Source organism: Nicotiana tomentosiformis, chromosome 4 (genome assembly GCF_000390325.3).
Source record: "Nicotiana tomentosiformis chromosome 4, ASM39032v3, whole genome shotgun sequence".
Lineage (NCBI taxonomy): Eukaryota > Viridiplantae > Streptophyta > Magnoliopsida > Solanales > Solanaceae > Nicotiana > Nicotiana tomentosiformis.
In genome coordinates, this window is record NC_090815.1 from 97817403 (window position 1) to 97840565 (window position 23163).

A 23163-nucleotide genomic window follows, 5' to 3' on the forward strand; every position below is an offset into this window, starting at 1 on the left:
TGCATCTATGGATCGTGCCGCACGTCTCTCGGCAGTGTACACGACACTCTGGATCGGGCCGTACGTCCTCGGCAGAAATCGTGCCTAATAATAATAATTACATGATACTTTGATAGTTTATTGTAGCTTGTGAAGCTAATTGATAAATTGAAAATTATTGAGATTTAAAGAATTTATTTATCTCAGCTTGTTAAGGAATTAATTGTTATTCCCGTAAATGAGATTAGTTGATAAATTGGAAATTATTTGAATTGAAAGAATTTAATTAATATATTGAGAATTGTTTCATTTGAAGGAATTTAATTATTTCTGCTGGTTCAATTGTGAATCATATTGATAAAAATATTTCTGCTTTTATGTTACTTATTATTATTGACCCTTAGTGAGTGTCAAGGTCGACCATCTCGTCTCTACCACTTCGAGATTAGGCTTGATACTTACTGGGTACACGTTATTTTCGTACTCATACTGCACTTGCTGCACATTTTATTGTGCAGGTACATATATGTATAGCGGCCTTGTGGGTGCAGAGGTGTGGTTAATAATTGTGGGGACATAGGTGAGCTGCATTCTATATTACGATCCGCAGCTAACAGAGTCTCCTTTAGAGTTATTATATTTTTCTGTCTAATTTGTATTCTGGACAGATGCTGTATTTTATTTTAAATTCCCTAGTAAATGCCCATGCACTTGTGACACCGGATTTTGGGAATGGTTGTGAAGTTTTTTGAAATTTAGTTGCTAAAAATATTTATCATTTACTCTATGAATTTTATCTTTACTATTACATTGAAGAAATTTTTATTTCAAAAATACTAAAAATGGGTAATTAAGTTATTCGAATTATGGTTGGCTTGCCCTGACAGTGGTGTCCGGTGCCATCACAGCCTTAATGAATTTTGGGTCGTGACATTTATATTTTCTTTGTCTTTGCTTAATTTCTTTTACGCTTGATGGATCTATACTTTGACCATCTTTTATATTTTTTTTTAATTCATCACCCTTTAAATAATAAAAATGTTTAGAGAGTTTTGCTAACTCTTATAAAAGTACGTATGTTATTGCATTCTGCTTCTACTAGTGACTTTTGAATGACATTTAAAAAAATACCAAAAATTAACCAAACCGTACCGATACCAAAGAGAAACATATATGATTGGTACGATTTTTAAAAGTCTAATTTTGGTTATACATAATAGAATAACCGAAAAATTGGTATGGTATAAATTTTATAAAATAACAGGCCGAACCGAACTATTGACACACCCAATACCAACACATCCCAAAATACGACACGAATCTACCCGGGGTCTTAAATTACACCAAACAATATCAAAGTTGTGAATTGACGATCAAAACCTTTATTTAAACTTTCAAACTTCGACAAACGAGTCCGATTCATATCAAAATATTCCGGAATGACACCAAACTTTATGCACAACTCATAAATCACAATACAAACCTATTCCAAGGCTCGAAATCTCAAACAGACATCGACAATACCAAAATTCACCTCAAACCAAACTTAGAAAATTCTAAAGCCTTCCAAATGCCAACTTTCAACAATAAGCGCCGAAATGCTACCGGGTGATCCGATATTCAACATGAACCTACACCCAAGTTCGAAATCATCATACGAACCTATTGGAACCTTCAAATCGCGATTCTGAAGTGGTTTACTCTAAAGTCAAACCTTAGTCAATTCTTCCAACTTAAAGCTTCCTAAATTAGAATTTTCTTTCCAAATCAACTCTGAACCTCCCGAAATTCAACTCCGACCACACGTATAAGTTAAAATACCTTAAGTGAAGCTACTCAAGGTCTCAAATCGCTGAATGATGTACTAGAGCTCAAAACGACCGATCGGGTCGTTACAGACAGGCTCGACCCAGAAGGCATTGAGGGGGGATCGATCACAGGTCATCTCTATGGATGACCGCCCTCCAAACCAACTGGGTCCTCAAATTAAATTGCAAAATATATTAAAGTAAATACCATTTCTGTCCGGGATCCCACACTTTAGTCTTAGAGTTAGAAAATACAAATGATGAAAACTTGCTAGTAGATCCCAACAAAAGTAGTCCTTCTACAGTCTCTGTGGAACCTGTTAGAGTCATGAACATAGAACTTATTCCTGGATCCCAAACGCAAAGATCCGTCACAATGGGATTAAACGGAAATTGATTCTAATTATGTTGATAAGGGAAAATGGTATTAATATGACAAGCTGATTTCTTAAGGATTCCCTTGAAATCATCCACCACTATGTTGAACAATCCTTGCACGGACTGTATACCTTCATCTAAAAAGCAAACTGTTGTACACGCAACACGTTGTCCGCCCAGATTGGAAGAAAACCTTCATCATGTTCTACTCCTACATTGGACTTTCCATGCACATCTTCAAGCATTATTTGATCAGAAGGCATTGCACTTATTGGGATGCCATCCTCATTCTCCATAAAAAAAAAATTATCAAGATATAGATCCAGAATAGGCTCAGGTTCCATGAAATATTCAGCAAGAGACATATCTTCAACGGTTTCAAATTCAAATTGTCGTTGAATAGAGCCACTATCAAGAAAAATTGCATCAATGTGCCTATCTGAACTTTCATCAAACAGTTGGATAGCACTGCTCGTAAGAGTTACAGCTTCTTCATCTGGTAGTTCTTTTAAAGGCTTTGGAGCATCGTCATCACTAGCTGACTTGGCCTCCAAATCACTAGTAGGTAAGCAGTCAACTCCATCAGAAGAATTGAGGTTATTGCTCAGAGGAGCCAAGGCAGGCCTATGGGCTTTAGGAGGGACTGAAATTTCAAAATGAACATAGTCAAAGCGAGTCTGTGAAAGATAGGCCAGACGCTCCACCGAATTTGCAAAAGTCTGTTTCTGAAAGCGCATAACCAATTTTTATGTAAAATGTTTCCAATCAAAGAACTGGTCATTGCGGTAAAGCCAATCGAACCAAGCGAGTGCATCGTCGTTTAGGTAGAATGAAGCGAGAGATAGCCAATAGTCCTTGGGAATATGACAAAAATTGAAGTACCATTCCTTCTGATAAATCCAACCAACTAGGTTCCCTCCAGTGAATCAATCTAAAATCCCCACTGCCTCAGAAGAATCTACCATGGAGTACGAGCAATGAAAGCACCGATGTAATGAACCCAATTTCTCAACACAAATATACACTTTTATATTATAATTACTAAATGGAATTACACTAGAAGCAAGAAATACTAACGGAATTAAAGGAAGCATAATCAGAAGGGGATGAGAAGCTAGAGATACAGAAATAGAAAGGGGGTGAGAAGACATACTCAGAGAAAGGAGAAAGGAACATCACAATACAATCGTCTACCTTATTTTACTAACCTACTGCTATTTTAAATTTTTTCTAACCCGGGTCCCACACTTAACTTGCTAAATTTCCCAATATGTCCTCCAAGATGTTATTTTCATTCATAACAAAAGTTTTTATATATATGTTTCTTTCCTATGACTTCGTTATGGCATTCCTAAATTGTCACAAGATAATTTTGTTTTAAAGCCAGTTTTAGTAGTTGAAAGTATGTTATATGAAGTCCTCAGTCCTAGAGCAAATTCTTTCCTGGCAAATTATAACTGGTTCCCTTTTGCTCCCCAGGCCCAACCAGAAACACTAAATACTCATTTACACCCTCTAATTTTGCCTTAAAAACAAACTCCACCCTCAACTTGGAACAATAGTCATTTATCCTGTAATATACCTATTTTGCCCTTGCATTTTCAATTCCTTTCTCTATGTAATATTTTTTTATTCTATGATATTTTTTATGGTTTTATCTTTAATTTAAATTATGATATACCTTATAATAAATGAATTTTAAAGTACAAAATTTAGAAATTAGTTCATTAATGGTAAGCAAAATCCAAAAATATATATCTACAATAGAGAATAAGAGAGAAAGTTAATGGGCGGAGGAGGTAAGAGGATTCAATTGAATCCCCTCGCAAGAAAAATAGAATGCACAAATAGGACAAAAGTAAACTTTTTAGTTGTATAAATTTTTTTGAATCCCTTTAACATAAGAAGATGATATTAAAGTGGTATAGAGATTCAAAAGTTATCTTAGGTCACAAGTTCAAATCCTAAATATGATATTTTAGTTTTTTTTTTCCAATCCTCTTATATAAATTCCTGGCTCCACCACTAAGAAAATAAAAATTAATATATTGTTAATATGCATTAAATTAAAATAACAATCATAAAGATAACAGTAAATTTATAACATTTATAAAAGGATTATTCTACTTTTAATTTAATGATCTTAAATTATAATGTATATATGGATTATACCCAACAAAAATTCATCGAATAATGTGATGCTACAGTTTTGCAATTAGACATATCCGTTATAGCTTTGAATAATGAAGAAAGGAAGAAATATTGAAAAATATGAGGTAAAAAAGTTCAAATTTACCCTCTACTATACCAGATATCCTAATTTTCTTTTCTTTATACTTTGTTATGGTCATTCATACTCCTGCAACCTTTAAACTTCAACCAGAGGCGAATTCAGAATTTAAACTTCATTGGTTCAACCTTTAAGGTTTTTAGCATTGAACTTGTTATATTTTTAAAGTCATTGATTCATATCTACTATTTCTTGTAATTTAGTGAGTTTTTACTTATAAATTTATATTCTGTGTCAAAAATACTGGGTTCAAATGAACTCGATATCTCTATAATACATCCGCCTCTGCTTGCAACTAGTAAATCATCTGGTATTTACCTTAAACTTTTAATAGAGCTCCAACGCGCGGACCATAGTGAATTTCGCGTGCCAAAATACTACAGCAAAAAATGTTCAAAATTACCCATATACTTTTGAATATGGTATAAAAGTATCCTATGTTAATTATGCCCCTTAATGAAGCGAATGATCCTTCAACCTTCATTTGTGTCCGCATTAGTGAAACTCAGTTAGGGTCAAGAACGGATACGAGATAACTTGCTAACAATAAGGTTATTAATGACCCTACAATATATCCGATGGGTAAAATTAAGATATATATTCTAGTAAAATAGTAGTATTTTTAACCACTTTCCCTATAAAGATCTTAATACCACTTACATGTTGTGACTAATATCTCCCATAATTAACAATATATAGAGACATTAAATAAGAAATATTGATAGTTATGTATTATAAATATTTGAAGAACATATAAAAATGGATTTTCAATTAAAATTTAGTCAAATATTATACACTTTTGATTCATACAATATAAGTTATCAAAAGGATCGATTCAAATCCTTTCTTCACTCTAACAAAAGGATAGCGGGGAAGTGGGTGGATGAAGAGACAGAAAGCTTAACGTAAAAGAAAGAAGTGAAGGAAGAAAATAAAAAGAATAAAACTTAGGTTGGTTATACGGAGAAGGTTTGATATATGGCTCTACTATTAGTAATTGTTTTGAATCATCCGTCGTTATACTATTGGATCAGAAAAATCACAACCGTCTTACTATCCAAACACATATACCCCTCACTTGATGGACTGGATATGTGACATCCATCCAAGACTTTTGGTTCATCCGATCTTAGATTAGACCCGCCCCGCCCCACTACCCACATCTCTCATCCACAAATTGGCACAGCCGACGAGCAATGACAGAGGAACATGGTGGCGACGATGCAGAACACCATATGTGCATAGAATTAATTTAAACAAGGATGAGAACACCTTCAAAAATACAAAGAATTGAAGAGAGCCAGAGGGTTGGGTTGATAGTACTGGAATCAAAAGAATTAATCAATAAGAGAGAAGCACTACAGCTTAAGTATTTCTCAGATCTGTGGCAAACGACATGGTCAAAATGAGTTGAATTTTAAGAGATGAGGGTATTTTGCGTAGACGAAGGCTTTGGATGATTTAGAGGGTGTTTGACTAAGCTTATAAGCGGGTCAAAATGAGTTGAATTTTAAGAGATGAGGGTATTTTGCGTAGACGAAGGCTTTGGATGATTTAGAGTGTGTTTGGCTAAGCTTATAAACGGGTCAAACTAGCTTATAAGTATTTTTTGACTTATCTACGCGTTTGGTAAAATTAAAAGTGCTTATAAGCCAAAAATAAGTCAAAAGTGTCACCCCAAGCTTATGAATTTTTAGCTTATAAGCACTTTAAGTTTGACCAAGAAAACTCTTACATCGATACTCACTGCCTCAAGTATTTTTTTCAACCTAATTCCCCCCTCTTCAAGTCTATAATTCTCATTGACTATTTAAATTTTAAGATAAGCAAATTCTCTATTCCTTTGCATATATATATATATATATATATATATATATATATATATATATATATATATATATGTGATTGTGCATTAATCTTTGAAATGCATATAATAAATGAGGATATATCAAACTTTTGGTGTATTGCTTTCTAAGTGTTGCGGTGATGAAGACAGTATTTGTTTCTCTTCAAATATTTTGTCCTATTTAGGTTTATTTTCTACGTAGAAACTTTTGTCAATTTATTAATTATTATAACTTATAATTATATGTTTATCATAAAATAAATTATTTTTATGTCCCTATTAGAACAATCTATGATTATGGATGGTTTGATAAACTCTCTTCTAAACAACTTGTTAAAACAACTGAGCAATCTTTAGCTTTAAATTCGTCTTAACAGACTATTCGTTTGTTAAACAAGCATGATGTAGATGTTTATAAACACCAGTATAATTATTTGCATATTGGTATGGTTCAAATTGCTTTTAAGCCTTTAACCCTTAAAGGGTTACCAGAGACATTTTTGGCTGCTCTCAGAGATGCCAGAAATTTGAATTTTAGACAGTCTCTGATGGGTTCTATTGAATCTACTGTCGCCTATGGCCCAGTATATTTTAATACTCAACCCAATTTGCAATTATCTTTATCTGATGTTAATATACTTGATGCATTAACATTAAATGTGAAAACGCATGGTTATAATTATGCGCCTGGTTCTGAACTGATATGTTTATCGTATAGAATATATTTTAAATTACTATCTACGTTAAACCCCAGATGTAAATTATATGATACATCTGATCAGACTATTCTAGTGGAAACGAATTTTGCAAAGTCTAAGGTCACCACGAGAAGACCTATTAAGTGGGAAGAAATTAATTTTTCAACCACATGGACTTTGGATTCGGTTATATCCCCCAGTCAGATAACTGATACTGTTAGTAATACTGAGTATTCTCATATTACTCAAAATCCGGATGGTAGGATTTGCATTCAGTTTGACGATAATAGTTCCACTTATAGTAGACAGTCATTTTCTAATAATAGACTGTTGCCTACTATTAGTTCTAGTTATAACAGACATTCCTTTACTAGTCGTAGACTGTTGCCTGATATTCAACACATTTCTCCTGTTGAACCAGTCTATGGACCAGCTAGAAATCGTGCTGCATCTTTACACACAATTTCTACTAAAGTAGGTGATAAACCTGTTGAAAGGGTTAAGATTAACCCCAAAACAAATATTGTTCAGGATAGTGATAATATTTCTGATAAGGATATTCCTTCTGCGTCCGAAATGGATTTTGACCCCAATGATTCTTAATGATTCCACATCAAATTGTTTTTAGTCCAGGGTCACAAGCTAGAGATTATATTCAAAAAGAATTTTTTACTGATAAATGGAACCAGTTTAAAACTTGATTTTTTGATACTTATAGTAAGGAAGATTTAAACAATATTTCACAAGAGTTTTATGAAACTTGTGCTTTACATAATTAAATTATGTATTTTATTCCTTGGTTTATAACCACATATTTGCCACTTTTTATAAAAGTTTTGGAAAGATCTTATAAAGACGGGAGTGGCAATATTACTAAAGTCATTTACCCTCCTCAATCATCTTTTGTTTTACCTAATAATACAGGTATTACTTTTACTGATTTCAAAAATTTATTGATGAAGATGTTGCTGCAGTCAGCATCGCAGAAATTAATAAATTAATTTCTCAAAATAATTATTTGAGTTTATATGTTAAAGTTTTGGGTGAAAACGTTAGTTTTCTTAATAAAAAACTTGATAATTTAACAGTCTTGATTAAGGAGATGAATACGAAAAAGACTTTGACTGATATTGCCTCTTCTTCAGGAAGCAAATCAGAACCTCAGATTGTTGTTACTCATATTCAAAGACCTTCTGATATTCAGGATTTTAAATTTAAATCTTTTGGAGACTTAGAAGAACTTCTTGATAAAAAGTTATCCGGTTTGAATATCAAACCCATTGATTTATCAAATGATTTTGCTGATAAATTAGATTCTACTTTTGACTATAAAAAGGATGTTTTGTCAGAGTTTAATAAACTCAGAAGTTACCCCAAAAAGAATAGTAAGTTTGCAGATAGCAGATATGCTGATAAACCTAGAATGCAGACTTATTATTACAATCGTCCTACTCCTCAAGATGTTTTAATAGAGGAACGTGATTGGAATCAGACTAATACGTCTTACAGTGGTTCCGAAATTTACGAATGAAATCTTGATGGTTTGACTGATAGGCAGTTAACTATTCTAGTACATAGAATGCTTATGTATGCAACTATCTGTAAAAGTGTAAAAAATACAGATAGGAATATTTGCAGAATAATTGTTGCAGGTTTTACTGGCCAACTTCGTGGCTGGTGGGACAATTATTTGTCTGTCGACGAAAGGGCAATGGTTATTAACGCTAAAGCCGTTGACGAAGGACTTGATAACTTAGGCATGGCCCTAGTGGCAAATAGAGAAGATGCCGTTTATACCCTTATTCTTACTATATTAGAACACTTCAATGGTAGATTTACCAACCAAAATGAAACTGTTCGTACTCTCCTTAATAGCCTTAGATGTAAGACTTTAAGTGAGTTTAGGTGGTATAAAGACACCTTTATGAGTAGAGTGATGGAACTACCAGAAAATAAGTTTGAACATTGGAAAGCTAAGTTCATAGATGGCCTTCCCTCTTTATTTGCCGAAAGAGTTAGAAAGGTTTTAAGAGGTAGTTATGGAGAAATTCCTTACGCAGACTATACCTATGGTAAATTAATAGGAATTTGCACACAGGAAGGATTAAACCTGTGCAATGAATTAAGATTGTCCAGACAACTTAAGATGGATAAGCTTAAAGAAAGAAACCAGTTAGGGGACTTTTGCGCCCAGTTCGGTTTACCCGAGACTTCTACTCATAGGAAAAAGAAATATAAGTATCATAGATACCCCAACCAAGACAGTCCTTATAGGAAACAGAGATCTAGATATAGATCCAAAGAAGAACGAGAAGCCAAGAAAGCACATCGCAAGTCTACTAGATTTACCAAAAATAGGTCTAAGCGAGATCTTGCTGACATTAAGTGTTATAAGTGTGGTAAATTTGGCCATATAGCTCCAAATTGTAAGCTTCAAAAGCTGAAAACCTTAGGACTAGAAGATGAACTACGTGATAAGGTTTATAGTTTGTTATACACTTCTGGATCGGAATCTGATTATTATTCTGAATCAGAATCCGAAGCTGAAATTGATTTGCTTGATTTATCTGATAGTGATAAAAATATTGATAATACTTGTACAACTTGCAAAGGTGATACATGTACTTGTGATGATGAATTTTATAAATTACAATCACAGTTTCAAGACCTAAACATGAAAACTATTACTTCTGATAATGTAATAGAACTTTTAAAAGAAGTTAATGATGAAAAACTTCGTGAAAAAATTATTAATTTGGCTGCTAGTTCAAGTTCTAATTCAAGTTCTGGTTTTGCAAAACCTTTTGAAAAAGAATTTGAATATTCCCCGCCTTATTCCTTACTAGAGGTTAATAACCGTTTGTTAAACAAAAATGCAACTCCAGCAAGAGATTCTTCTTTCGATGATTTAAAAATTGAAGTTGAAAACTTAAAACGAGAGATCAAATCTCTTAAACAAAATCAAATGATTTGTGATCATAGGATTACTCAGATTGAGAAAATCAATTCTCCAGCTGAGAAATCTAATGATAAAAATAAAGGTATTTTTGAAAATGATATTGAAGAAAAACCTATTAATTTTAATCCTAAACATGATATGTTTTTAGGAATGATGCAAATTATTACTGCTCATAAATGGTACATCAAATGTACTATTCTCATTGATAATAGTTTCTCAATTACAAACATTGCCATGATTGATAGTGGAGCAGATGTTAGCTGCATTCAAGAAGGTTTAGTACCTACGAAATATTTTTAAAAAACTACTCATATGGTTAGATCTGCATCCGGACATGCTTTAGATATAAAGTATAAACTTCCTAATACGGGTATTTGTCAGAATAAAGTCTGTATTCCTCACTTCTTTTTCTTGGTAAAAAACCAGTTATACCCTCCAATTATACTTGGAACACCGTTTATTAACGCCGTTTATCCTTTTACTAGCATAGACTCGAAAGGTTTTACTGCTACTTATAAGGATAAAGAGATAAGTTATACTTTTGTTACAGATCCAGTAACTAGAGATATTAATGCTTTAATTGATATGAAGCAAAAACATGTTGATTCTTTACAATTAGAAATGTTTAGTATGAATATATTTGATACTCTGAATTCTACTAAAGTACAGGAAAAAATCAAATTGATTTCCGAGCAGATTGCTATTGATATTTGTGCTGAGCATCCTAGTGCTTTTTGGAATCGAAAAAAGCATATTGTTACTCTTCCATATGAAAGATAATTTCACTGAGGATGATATTCCTACTAAATCTCGACCTTGTCAGATGAATGCAGAATTGGTAGAATTTTGCAAAAAAGAGATTGATAGTCTGCTATCAAAGGGTTTGATAAAACCCTCAAAATCTCCTTGGTCTTGTACAGCTTTTTATGTTAATAATGCAGCTGAAAAGGAACGTGGTATTCCTAGATTAGTCATTAATTATAAGCCCTTGAATAAATATTTGAAATGGGTTAGGTATCCTATTCCTAATAAAAGAGATTTATTGTCTAGATTATATGACGCCAATATATTTTCAAAATTTGATTTAAAATCTGGTTATTGGCAGATTCAAATATTTAAAGAGCATACTTATAGAACTGCTTTTAATGTTCCATTTGGGCAATATGAATGGAATGTTATGCCTTTTGGTTTAAAAAATGCCCCTTCAGAATTCCAAAAAATTATGAATGATATTTTCAACCCTTATCTAGACTTCGTCATTGTATATATCGATGACATTTTGGTATTTTCCAAAATACTTGAAATGCATATTAAGCATTTAGATATTTTCAAAAGAATTGTTATACAAAATGGTTTGGTAATCTCAAAACAAAAAATGAGCTTATTTCAAACTAACATTCGATTCCTAGGACATTATATTTGTCAGGGGAAGATTACTCCTATTCAACGATCGATTGATTTTGCCTCAAAATTTCCCGATGTTATTACTGATAGAACTCAGTTACAAAGATTTTTGGGAAGTTTAAATTATATTTCACCTTTTTATAAAGATCTGTCACGTGATTTAGCCCCCTTATATGATAGGTTAAAAAAGAATTATAAAAGCCCTTGGACTGATAGTCACACTACTTTGGTAAAAAATATTAAACAACGTGTTAAATCTTTACCTTGCTTAACCCTTGCTAATCCTACATGGCAAAAAATTATAGAGACTGATGCGTCTAATATTGGTTATGGAGGGATATTAAAACAGATAAATCCCAATGATAAACATGAATATCTGATTAGATTTTACTCTGGTAAATGGTCTGAAGCCCAGAGAAAATACGCTACTGTGGCACATGAAATGTTAACCATAGTAAAATGTGTTTTAAAATTTCAGGACGACTTATACAATCAAAATTTTTTGATAAAAACTGACGCACAATCTGTTAAATATATGTTTAATAAAGATTTTAAACATGATGCCTCAAAAATGATATTTGCAAGATGGCAAGCTCAATTAGCCCCTTTTGATTTTGAAATACAATATAAAAAGGGAATTGATAATTCTCTGCCAGATTTCTTATCTCGTGAATATTTACAGGATGGAACCCCCCTGGGGTAGGGGAAGAGGTAGAGGTTGGGGAAGATCATCCTCACAGTCCAAAGGAAGGTCATCACCTTCGGAATCGTCATACGGATCCTCATCAAACTCCCCAGTTATACAAATGGGAAGAAGGAGTTTAGTCAATGAGAGGATATCTCTCAGAGAAGAATCATCGATTGGACCATCCGTCCATCTGGAAGATATTCCAGAAGATAGTCCGTTATACGCACATTTGCAGGCATATTTGACTGCTCAAAAACAGAAAGATACTTCTGTTAAGCAAAGTAATACTTTTGCTTCCATTACTAAAGATGACAATGATGATATCAAGTCATACGAGAAAGTGCCAAAAAGAGAAATGATATTTCTCTTAGAAAATTCTGACATTCAGAGAAAAGAAGAACCATGGAAGATATTCCAAAGGTATTTGATAAATGGGTTATATTATCCGGGTGAGTCATACAAAACCCGTTCCTACTATGAAATGATACTGACCAGTACTGGAAGTGCAGATTTTCAGCACTTTTCTGGGTATAGCACAGACGAGAACGTTTATAACTTCTCGAAGATTATAATTAAACAGATTATATCTGTTGAAGACTGGGGTATATCCACAATGAAGGAAAGGCAGATAAGCCTTAACAAAAATAAAATAAATTTTACTTATTGGGATTATATCCAAGCTTTTGATAAAGTATTATACTACAATAATGATAGACACAAACATACTTGGTTTATAAAAGTATGTGCAAAGATATTTGCAACAACTGTTCCTAATTAGTTTCTAAACTGGTGGTTATACCACGGTCCAACAATAAAGATTTTACCAGATCTATTTCTCATGTTATACAAAGAATGGATAAAAATTTCTCCTTTTATTAATGATTTATATCACGCAGATCATATCTGCTACCCAGAAAAAATTAACCAAATATATTTTTTTCTGGAATTTTCTATCCCTTGGATACACAAATGGAATCCAGAAGTCGGATTCACTGAAGAACAAGTCCCCTGCTTATATAGGACTTTTTACAATAATTTTTGGGACAAGTTAATGAAGAAGGATCCCAAAACAAAGACCTTATATGGTCAAGAGCTCTTGGATTCAATCGAGATAAAGATCCAAGAATATTCCAGTAAACCTCAGAAAGAGGTAATTGATGACAGTTCAGTGAGGCATATTGCCAGAAGGATCTCCTTTCAAGAAGGAGATAAAACAGAGATGATTAACAGTTACTTGGAAGAGGTTAAAAGAAATTTACTGTCTTCCATTAATCAATATGAAAAGTCAGATACGTCAATGCAAAGTGAAACAAGCAACGATGATATTGCTGAAGATTCTCAGCCCATTGAAGCAGAAAGGATATTATCTGAAGAAGACTTACGTGATACAGAAGAATTCATCCGCAAATTGAAAAAAGCGGAAAAGAAACCAGCACAGTGAAACAGCTGGACCCCACTCAAACAGTGAAGCCGCCGGACCTACAGCATAGTGAAGCCGCCGGACCCACTCGAACAGTAGATACACTGTTCATCAACAGTAAATACACTGTTCATCAACAGTAAATACACTGTTTCAACAGTAGAAACACTGTTACAGGGACCCACGGGGACCCACTTTTACTGTTCATAGATTCCTTTTCTTTTTCTATTTATAGAAGTCATTCGTTCATTCTTAGGAGGCAGACGTTAAGACTCCCTCTCTCTAAAACTCTCTCTCTCTCTCTCTAAGTGTAAGTAAAGAGTTAGTTTGAAGTTTGTAGATTGTAATAGAAGAACAAATAAATAAAAGTTTTCAGTTCTTCATCTTCAGGGCCTTGCTTCTTGGCCACAAGGTACATACTTCTGTCTTTCTTAGTTTAGATTTTCTTCTAGTCTCTCCTCTCTGGCCGTGACGATGTCCGGCTAAGAGACTTCATATCTATGTTGAGTATCTAACTTCTCTCCTATATACACTATGAAAGCGACGGCATCTATTAAAATATAAATGAGTTTTATATATAGAGTTTTGACTTGGTGTCAAGATGGTTGGTACAGTCTGATATAACACTGCTCTTATTGGCTTTGCCTTAGTGGCTCCGTCTAGCCAGCCGTGAACCTCAGCCCGATAAAGGAGTTAAAAGGGCATCTTCTTTCACGGTTAGAACTGCTAGACACATGGGCTCAATAAAAGTATGTATTATATTATGACAGACCCCTTGCTTGAGTAAAGGTTTTTAACCCTCCATACAGTCATTAAACTATATATAAAATTCAAGTATATTTCAATTCTTATCCTTACTGATTGTGCGGATTACCGCCAGTCTTTAAATATAAGGGTACTGAATTAGCTAGATTAAGAATTCTCTTATATGTTAAAATAGAAATCTTTAACTGGTGAAAACCTTCCAGGCATATAAAAGCCAGATGTGAGGTGTGAAACAAGTCCAGTTCCCGGTCAAACGGTGATTTCTGTTTTAATTTAATTGAGAAGGCATGGCGGATTACCGCCCGCCACTTGATCCTGTTAAAATGGTTATGTTTATCATAAAATAAATTATATTTATCATAAAAATTATTTTAAAATATCTTAAAATTATATTTAAAATAACATGATAAATAGAATATTTTGTGTTTGAATCGATCTGGAATCAAAAATGTTGAAGAAATTACGCCCTTATAAGTGTAAACAGTTCTAAGATAATTTAAGTCATTTTAAGAGAAAAAAAATTTATCCGACTAAAGTGTTCTGCTATATTTTAAGGCCTTCCCGTGGCCCAAATGAGCTGAATATTCAAGGAGAAGAATATGATTTGAAGAGTTTGAAATGAAAATAGTGAGATTTGTTATTTGCTGAGATGATGTTTGTAGTTGGAAAAGTGAAGTGGTGGGACGACGGTGATTGCCGATGAAGAATTGGAGCGCACCAATCCCCTTTTTTTTTTCCTTTCTATTTTCCTTTTATTTTCATGATTTTTTATTATTTTCTTATTTTTTTTTAATTTCATGGAGGCGGGTAACCGATAGTGGGCTACGTCGGATCTAATCGAAGATCGGATGGACCAAAAGCCTTGGATGAATGCCACGTGTCCAGTCCATGGATAATAAGACGATAGAGAATTTTCTGATCCAATAATATAACGAGAGATAATTTTAAATAATTTTTAATAGTAGAGGAACATATCAGACCGTTTTTGTTGATTATATTTTGTCCACAAGTAAGGATAGAAAGATTGATTGGGAAGCCACAAGTCACAAAACATAAAGAAGAGGCATAAAATGTTGGGTAAGTTGCATAAAAACGTCATAACAGTAAAGGAAAACAATAAACATTTCAAATGATTTCAAAAGTGAGATTATGGCATGTTGAAGACATGAGCATCACTTACCTAAACCTCCTTTTTATTTAATAAAATAAAAAAAGACGTCTAAGGACAATTTTAGCTTTTCATAGGTACCAAATCTACTGAATTATTGACGAAAGGGTTATGTTTTCAGTTTCAGTAACAAAATCATATCAACCTCAGAATTATTTTATAACAACAATAGAGGCATTAGCAGCTATCAATCTCAGAGGCGGATATATGATTTAAATCCTGTGGGTTCAACTTTTAAATTTTTTAGTATTGAACCAATTATATTTTAAAGTTATGGGTTCATCTCTACTAATTTTTGCAATTTTAATGGATTTTTACATATAAATCTTTACTTCATATTAAAAGTTATGAGTTCAATTGAACCCGCATAGTATACGCTAGATCCGCCCCTGATCGATCTTGTGAAATATTGACTCTTTCGTCCCTTTTCCCCTAGCTTTGGCCTATCAATAAATTATTTGTTAGTGTGTTTCAAAACACATCATTTCAAAGTTAAATTAGTATTGTGTTGTACTGATCGATGATTTGCCGCATGTAAATTCGGTAATCGTCATAGTTGTCTATGTTTGTGCTCACATACATGTTTGTTTCACATCTAGTGTGGATTTGTTGCTCTTTCTTCTAAATTTTGCAGCTCACTAGAATTCGACACTAAGTAGCAAAGCAAACAATGAAGATTCAATCGAATCTTTCTTTCTAATCAATGGTGCATCATAGCGATGGAGGAGTTATGGCCAACTCCAACCTGTATATACAAAATTAATAATTACACAGAGGACATAAACCTTAGCCTCAATTACATTGTGTAAATTGGTGCAAACCAATCTAGGGCATAGTTGAAGTGGCGGAGCCACCTTATAGGAAAGGGGTTTTGCGAGAAAAATATACTATGTAGTTAGGTAAAAAAATAAATCATATGTATATATACTATGTATTGACTCTCCTTAATTTTCTGGTATGTTTACTTTTATATATTTTGACACCCCTTAACGAAAATTATGGCTCCGCCACTGCATAGTTGATTACAAGAAATTGAGCTCAAATTGGAAGACTCGTCCCAAAGTCTTGGGGTATACCGTATACATAGTACTAGAGATAGACACTACATATACTATAGACTTTTGCAAATTATCCCAAAAAAATAAAAATATTGAAGTGCTGGCATCAATAATAACAGAAACCACATGACAGCTAGAATAAATTACATATGTTGTGCATAGCTGCATTTACTTTCATGAATTTATTCAAACCATAAGAAAGAGAAATAAAATCCAGATTTCCGATCAAAGATAAGACAAACTAAACAGGACTCTCTTTTTCAGGAGAGGCAGAGTGCATTTTTTTAAAGTTACACTATGTCAGCTTTCTGAAATATCCTTGTAACTCGATATTTAATTGATAAATAGCCATTGATCCGGCTACATACAGTGGTCATGGATCAACCTTCTTGATATATGCTGAATGTCTATCAACAACAAGCTCGACCAATGGACACTCAACCTCAGCCCCAGCCTGAGTGCTGTCCCTGCGAACTGTAACCTTTTCCTGCTCTGTCACAACTATAACTTCCTCTTTACGGGTTGAAAGTTCGTTTGCTATCACCATATGCATCTTGTATTTTTTGAGGGCCATATCAGCCTTTGCTAAAAGGATATCTTTATCTGTTTCTAGCTGCCAAATAGTAGATGTCAAAATTAGTAACGAAATGATATGAACAACTTCCTAACAAAATTAAAACAACAAATGGATTAGATGACAAAAACTGTCTAGAATGACAAGCATACTAGGTGCCTCAAGGACAAATAAACGAACTTCTGACATCATATTTCTGTAAATTGATTAACCTCATATTTTTCCAAACAAATGTTCAAATATTTACTAACTCAATGGGGTCCAGCACTTTGGTACCAGGTTCATCAGACTTTCGGTGCGGAGCATAAGTTTATGCGTAAAAGTTCACTAAAATTGCAACAAATAGTTTATATGAACCCATAACTTTAAAAATATAATGGGTTCAAAGCAAAAAATTTTAAAAGTTGAACGCATAGAGTTTAAATCCGGTATCTTCCGGGGTAGGTCTTAAAACTTTTAAGCATAAACAGTTTCAAAGCAAGATTAGGCTAGCAACTTTACAACATTCTATATAGATGTGAGCAAATCATGTTCACCCTCCCACCGCCCCACCCCCCCAAAAGAAAAAAACCCCACCCCAAACAAGACTAATCCAATCCAAACCCAACAAAGACCCAATATTGCAGAACCTGATACCAAAAACCTTGCTTTTTCCATTCACTTGTGTGACACAAATAGACTCGAAACACATTTAGGAGGTACTCTGAACTAACTCTACATTTTACATTGTATAAAGGTACAAATTTTTTAAATGTTAGACTCCACAAGTACAGCTGGTTTGACAGAAAAGGGTTTACATTATACTGAAATATTAATTCTTTAACGAGTGTTGTAACTTGTGAAAGATCTAAAATATTAAACTCTCAAGTGAGTCAAACATGTAAAAACAGCTCAAAAGCAGATTTCTGGAGTTGCAAAACTAAGATAAAAGGAACTTGACTTTGATCTTGGAAGTTCCATGAAGTGGATCATTTCAGGTGTCTTTTCAGTTCATCTTGACAAGTGAATTTAAATAGCTAAATACGTAATCATATACAACACAACATAGGCATACGTACACCATACATAAACACACTCACATACAAAAGATGTTAAAAATTTAAAGGATTCCTGTCGTCACCACTTCTTCACAAGTAGAATTGTTTTCTTTTCTTTTCAAAAGAAAAAGTGCAGCATTGTTAAAGTTCATAATTTTACCAAACCATACAAGATGATCACCAACCTTAAAAGATATGTAGAATGCCATAGGTGCCCACTCATTCCTAAGCACTGAAAGCATCTTTGGTACTTGGGCGAGTCGCATGTCCAGAGGGCCAGATGCTGACTGGATCTTATGTAAAGTCTGAAAAAGAGCTAATATGTAAAAAGATAGCAGCACATTTAGAGGAAACAGATCTAGTACCATTTTCTCTTTTATAAGTCGATTCAGACATGTCTTATAACTACCATTTGCAATATATATATAAATATATATAGAGAGAGAGAGACGGAGGGGGGGGGGGGGGGGAGGGATTGGGACACAAGAAAGAAGGACAAGTAAAATTCACAAAGCACTAAATCCATCCATTCCCTAACGCAAATACAGCAAAAGCAAATGCAAAATAGGAGAAGATATATTCAAGAACATAAATGGTTACCATGCTTTCCCACGGAACATAAAAATCAGAAACAGCAGCTGCAAGATAGAAAATAGCACTAGGCCCAAGGCCCCTCAAAGACGCAGAAATTAGCTGAAGAATCTGCTAGTAACAAAAATAATATTATTAAAAGTGCTACTGGCCTCCGCAAAGCATGCTAAAGAAGTTCATATGAAGCTTATTTGAAGTTGAAGTTTCGACAATTCACATTGATTTTAAAGTGAAGCAGATTTCACTGATCTATTAAAACTAACCTGCAAATACTCAAATATTGTCGTAAATGGAAGTTTCAACAGGATGCCATCAGCAACTGCCTGCAATTATTAAATTCTTACAGTGTCTGTTCAAATAGAATAAAGAGAATATTTAGAATAAACAAATAGAAAGAAAATGATCAGTAAGTAAAAATTCATACTGCACGAGTTTCAGTAATGGCTCTCTTCACTGTTTCAGCATGCAATGGATCCGCTATAAAACAGTGCAACCGAAAAATGGTCATTACATTAAGAAGTGTAGATTGGTCAACAAAATCAACTGAGATTCAAAATGAACACTGGTGGTAAAGATTTCTCCCAGTAAACTTAACCAGCACTGGGATAAAAACAATATTAAGAAATAGGAAAAGGAAGAACAAGCCAATCAATAATAAGATTTGCAAACTAAAGCAGAAGAAAAATATATAAAAAAGGGGACATGGCATATTCGCAACAGGGGATTTCCTTCTCTTCTCTTTTCCTTTGCCTTATGATTCTCATAAGCTAACAGATACCTAATAGAAGAATGACAAGTTGCATTAAGAGAGCAGCAAGTCATTTTAGTATAGTTAAAGACGATTTAGAGAATCTCTACTTTTAGTGAATCCTAATTGCGCTAAAAAGAATTCTTTTTATAAATTTGGAATGGGAGGTAGGAATAAAGTGGAGCAGATAGAGAGGATTCATATAGCCGACCCCAATTAGTTTGGATTGAAGCTTAGTTGAACTGACTTGTGACTTTCTTTACCTTATTATTCCCTCCATCTATTTCATTATGATTCATCCGCACCTCTATATTGTGAAGTGTTGAGCATTTGACTATTATTTATGTGGACCTACGAAGTTTATGTGGAATTCCTAGTGAACATGCTGTAAAGAGACAGAAGTATGAAGCTGGTTGATACGAATGTACCATGAGCATCAATATTGGGCGTGAAAATATAAAGCTACACACCTTCAATATTTGAATCATCAGCTACACTAAGACACTCTAGCAACGGATCATCGGGCAGCAAACTACAAAATGGTTGGCAGGTCCCCCTGCATATCTCATAGTGTTACTACTCTAAAATCAGCTTATCTCGATAATCAGATAAATTAACGTGGCAATTGATTACAAACCTTCGGTAGAGAAAGATTACAGAATAACCTGCCATCAAAAAGTATCTGCAATTCCATTGTCATTTTTGAATGTCAAATGTATGTAGAAATTAAATGCAAACAAAGCATCTAAGCATGATATTCGTAATATACTCTGTGGATGCGGCCCCTCTATGACCAGAAGCAAAGTTGTCAATATAACGAACACATCGCTTTTCCAAAGGAACAGTTGTACCACCAGAAGTCACGCACACCACCCTGTTTGCTTTTCCATTCACTGAACATGGATACACAAAATAAAGTCTAATCGCATCTATATTTGAAGATAAGAGAATTAAAAGGCTAAACACTATGAGATGTTGATATTTAAAGAGATAATAATTGCCTGATAATGAAGCATTGCGATCAACAAACTCCTTCAAACTTTTTTCCGTTTCAGCAGCATCCTTCAGCGGTGGAGCTGACTCAAAGAAGGATGTTACATCATTTTTTGCTGTTTCTGGTAACTGATCGGCATCATCGACTGCATCCATGTGAAAACCTGACAAGATGGTTTATTTAATCATTCGATTAGCTGATAAGATCAGTCACAGACAATATCCCAATCCAAGATAAAGCTGACCCTTAAGATCCATATCTGTATTCAATTAATTGGTAAAGGAAGCAATGGAATAGTATTTCATTGACACGATGCAATCACTCGATAACGGGCAATGAAATACACATGCTGCACGTCAAACTTCAATTAGACTAAGGCTTTAGATCAAAGGATTGAGCTTTAACAACACTTTGATATCTTTCCTCAAAATTGAGATTATAACAATATTTTCCATTTTTCAAAAAATCCAGTAAAAAGCTGAAATGCTGAATAAAAATAGAGAATCGTTGCCGCACAACATATACATAGAGCATGCCTAACAAGTTCACTCCTTAATAGTCTTTTCCCTAAAAAATTTATCTATTCCTATCAATCAGAGGCGGTGCCACAACCAAGGAAGAGGTTAATCGTTTTTGTTGGAAAATTGTGCTGTGCAAATAGGGTAAAAACAATTTTTTCGTATATATATTAACTTTTGAATCTCTTGTAGTGGCAACGGTAGTACAAAAATTGATATAGGTCACAAGTTCAATTTTTTTTGAATCCCCTCGTCACTGCTATCAATCACACATCAAAATTTCCAAATGACGAAAAAATTATGGGTGAAGACTACATAAAAGCAATTTAAGAATATCAAGGAATGTGATGCACCTTGACCTGATCAAGAAAGACATTAAATTTGGAAATTTTCTGCAACACTTGCATAATCTGAATACCCAAAATCTTTGATATTCCCAAATCGCTAAGAAGCAATAAAAATAAAAAGAATGGATAGGTAGTGAAAAAAAAAAAGAAAAAAAGAACAAGCCGGTGCACGAAACATCCTGTATTCACGCAGGGTCCGGGAAGGGCCGCACCAAGGGGTGTGACGTAAGAACCTACCCTAGTGCAAGCATTAATGGGTGAATTCACGGCTCGAACCCCAAACCCTTACGTTGAGACAACTTTACCGCTCCCTTTCTTGTATTCAAAGACAGAGATTTCAAAAGACAGCAGAAGCAAGGCAGTGCAAAAAAAAATCAACTGGTGCAGAAACTCAGCTCAGTAAACCCAATATTCATACCCCAAAAAATTTGGACCGGGAACTGGGGTTTTACCTTTCCGGAAGTTAGTTGAGAAGAATTTCTGAATTTGGAGAATTCGGCAGCAAATACAAATGTAATTATAAATATTCGTTTTTTATTTCTAATTTCCAAATAATTAATGGCAGCCAGTTTCCGGCAACCGTTTGGTAAGCTTTTGCCGGCAATATACCTTTTGTTAGTTTAAAGAAAAGTGTGAAAATAATACTAGTTAAAATAATGTTCAATCATACATCTGTCAAAAATATGATAATTAGAAAGCTTAAGCAATATGTTTTATACGGATTTATCAAAGATATCAATGGTTTTGATCTGCACTTTGGGAGTTAACACCAAAAAATCTAGAAAACATCGACGGATTATTTGCCGTCCGTTCATTTTTTTTCCCCCTTCTGAGATCAGGCGAAAAGTTTTTTCTATTTGAGTTGTTATAACAATATTATAACAGGAGCGAACTTGTATCATTTTAGCATTTGCCAACAAAACAAAAAAGGCATTTAACTGTATTAGATGATTATATACAGTAGGAAAAATTATGTAAAAAGAAGGACCTTGGATCGGGGGATTGAACCCGACGTGAATCGAACACGCAACCTTCTGATCTGGAGTCAGACGCGCTACCATTGCGCCACGGATCCGGAAATGCCAAGTTAGACAAACTAAATTTATCTTAACGCTACTTCCCATCTTTTAGATATTTATCTTCGTTCAAGAAATGGTTATTTTTGGCTAACAATTCTCATCAGCTAATTATATAATCAGTTAGACAAACAAAGATTTTTCCATATGTTAGTAGTTTAAATTTTAAAGTTGTCGAATTGACTTGGGATTTTGCTGGGAAAGTTAATGTTCTCAAGAGACATTCAAGCAGTTCAGGACAAATCATAGACATAATATCTAGCAATAAAAGTCTTGCCAAAAAGCAAGAAGAGAACGTTCTTACTTCACTTACTACACCTACAAAACTCTTACAACATCACTAACTCCTCCTATTTACACAATTACCACAAACAAAATCTTAATTCTTTCTGCTACAACCAAAAAAGAAAAACCTCTACTACAACTATTGACCTCTCTATTCTCAAGAACGAAACCATGCATAACCCAAAAGGCATAATACTACTCGATAATAAACATTACACTACATGAAAAAATGGAATTTTCAGTGATAACTTTTCCTAAGCCGTTTTCGGGTACGAGATGGATCAATTGGAAGGGACATGGTAGTATTTTCCTCTACACATACACCTGTAAACAATGGGGCAAGACTCAGCAATGGAGCATTCGAAGCTCACCATAACTCTCTTACAAGGAAAACAAGGTCCACAAGCATGGGAACAATCTGGTAGGCTTGATCCTGTTGGATACAAAGCCATTCCTAACTGATCCCTTTTTCTTTCTTCCTGCAATTCAGAACTTCTTTTCAGCATTTTATAAAGAGGAGACAAGGCTAAGA

The 23163-nt window shown here is 34.0% G+C and overlaps 1 protein-coding gene and 1 non-coding gene across 4 annotated transcripts; both read right to left on the reverse strand.

Moving 5' to 3' along the window:
* Positions 1 to 16551: 16551 nt before the first annotated feature.
* LOC104107836 (phosphopantothenate--cysteine ligase 2-like) lies at positions 16552 to 22145 on the reverse strand. 3 transcript variants are annotated; one of them, XM_009616750.4, is made up of 10 exons: positions 21723 to 22145; positions 20413 to 20568; positions 20181 to 20304; positions 20049 to 20093; positions 19882 to 19967; positions 19088 to 19140; positions 18927 to 18986; positions 18673 to 18774; positions 18258 to 18377; positions 16552 to 17074 (listed from the first exon to the last, which is right to left on the reverse strand). In XM_009616750.4, exons 2-10 carry the CDS (start codon positions 20558 to 20560, stop codon positions 16835 to 16837), a joined length of 978 nt encoding a protein of 325 aa, XP_009615045.1. In that variant the 5' UTR covers positions 20561 to 20568; positions 21723 to 22145; the 3' UTR covers positions 16552 to 16834. The 3 variants fall into 3 exon arrangements, with proteins under 3 accessions (XP_009615045.1, XP_009615048.1, XP_009615052.1); XM_009616753.4 differs by lacking the exon at positions 21723 to 22145 and adding an exon at positions 21508 to 21709; XM_009616757.4 differs by lacking the exon at positions 21723 to 22145 and adding an exon at positions 21277 to 21431.
* A 128-nt stretch (positions 22146 to 22273) lies between these two features.
* On the reverse strand, positions 22274 to 22345 carry TRNAW-CCA (transfer RNA tryptophan (anticodon CCA)). The gene has a single exon. It is a non-coding gene; the product is annotated as a tRNA-Trp (tRNA).
* Between the last annotated feature and the right edge of the window lie 818 nt (positions 22346 to 23163).

Coding starts and splice junctions, on each gene's coding strand:
- LOC104107836 (XM_009616750.4), bottom strand. CDS start 20,560: ATGGATGCAGTCGATGATGCCGATCAGTTACCAGAAACAGCAAAAAAT. Junction 20,094..20,180: donor AGAGGGGCCGCATCCACAGA/GTATATTACGAA, acceptor ATGGAATTGCAG/ATACTTTTTGATGGCAGGTT. Junction 18,987..19,087: donor CCATTACTGAAACTCGTGCA/GTATGAATTTTT, acceptor TAATAATTGCAG/GCAGTTGCTGATGGCATCCT.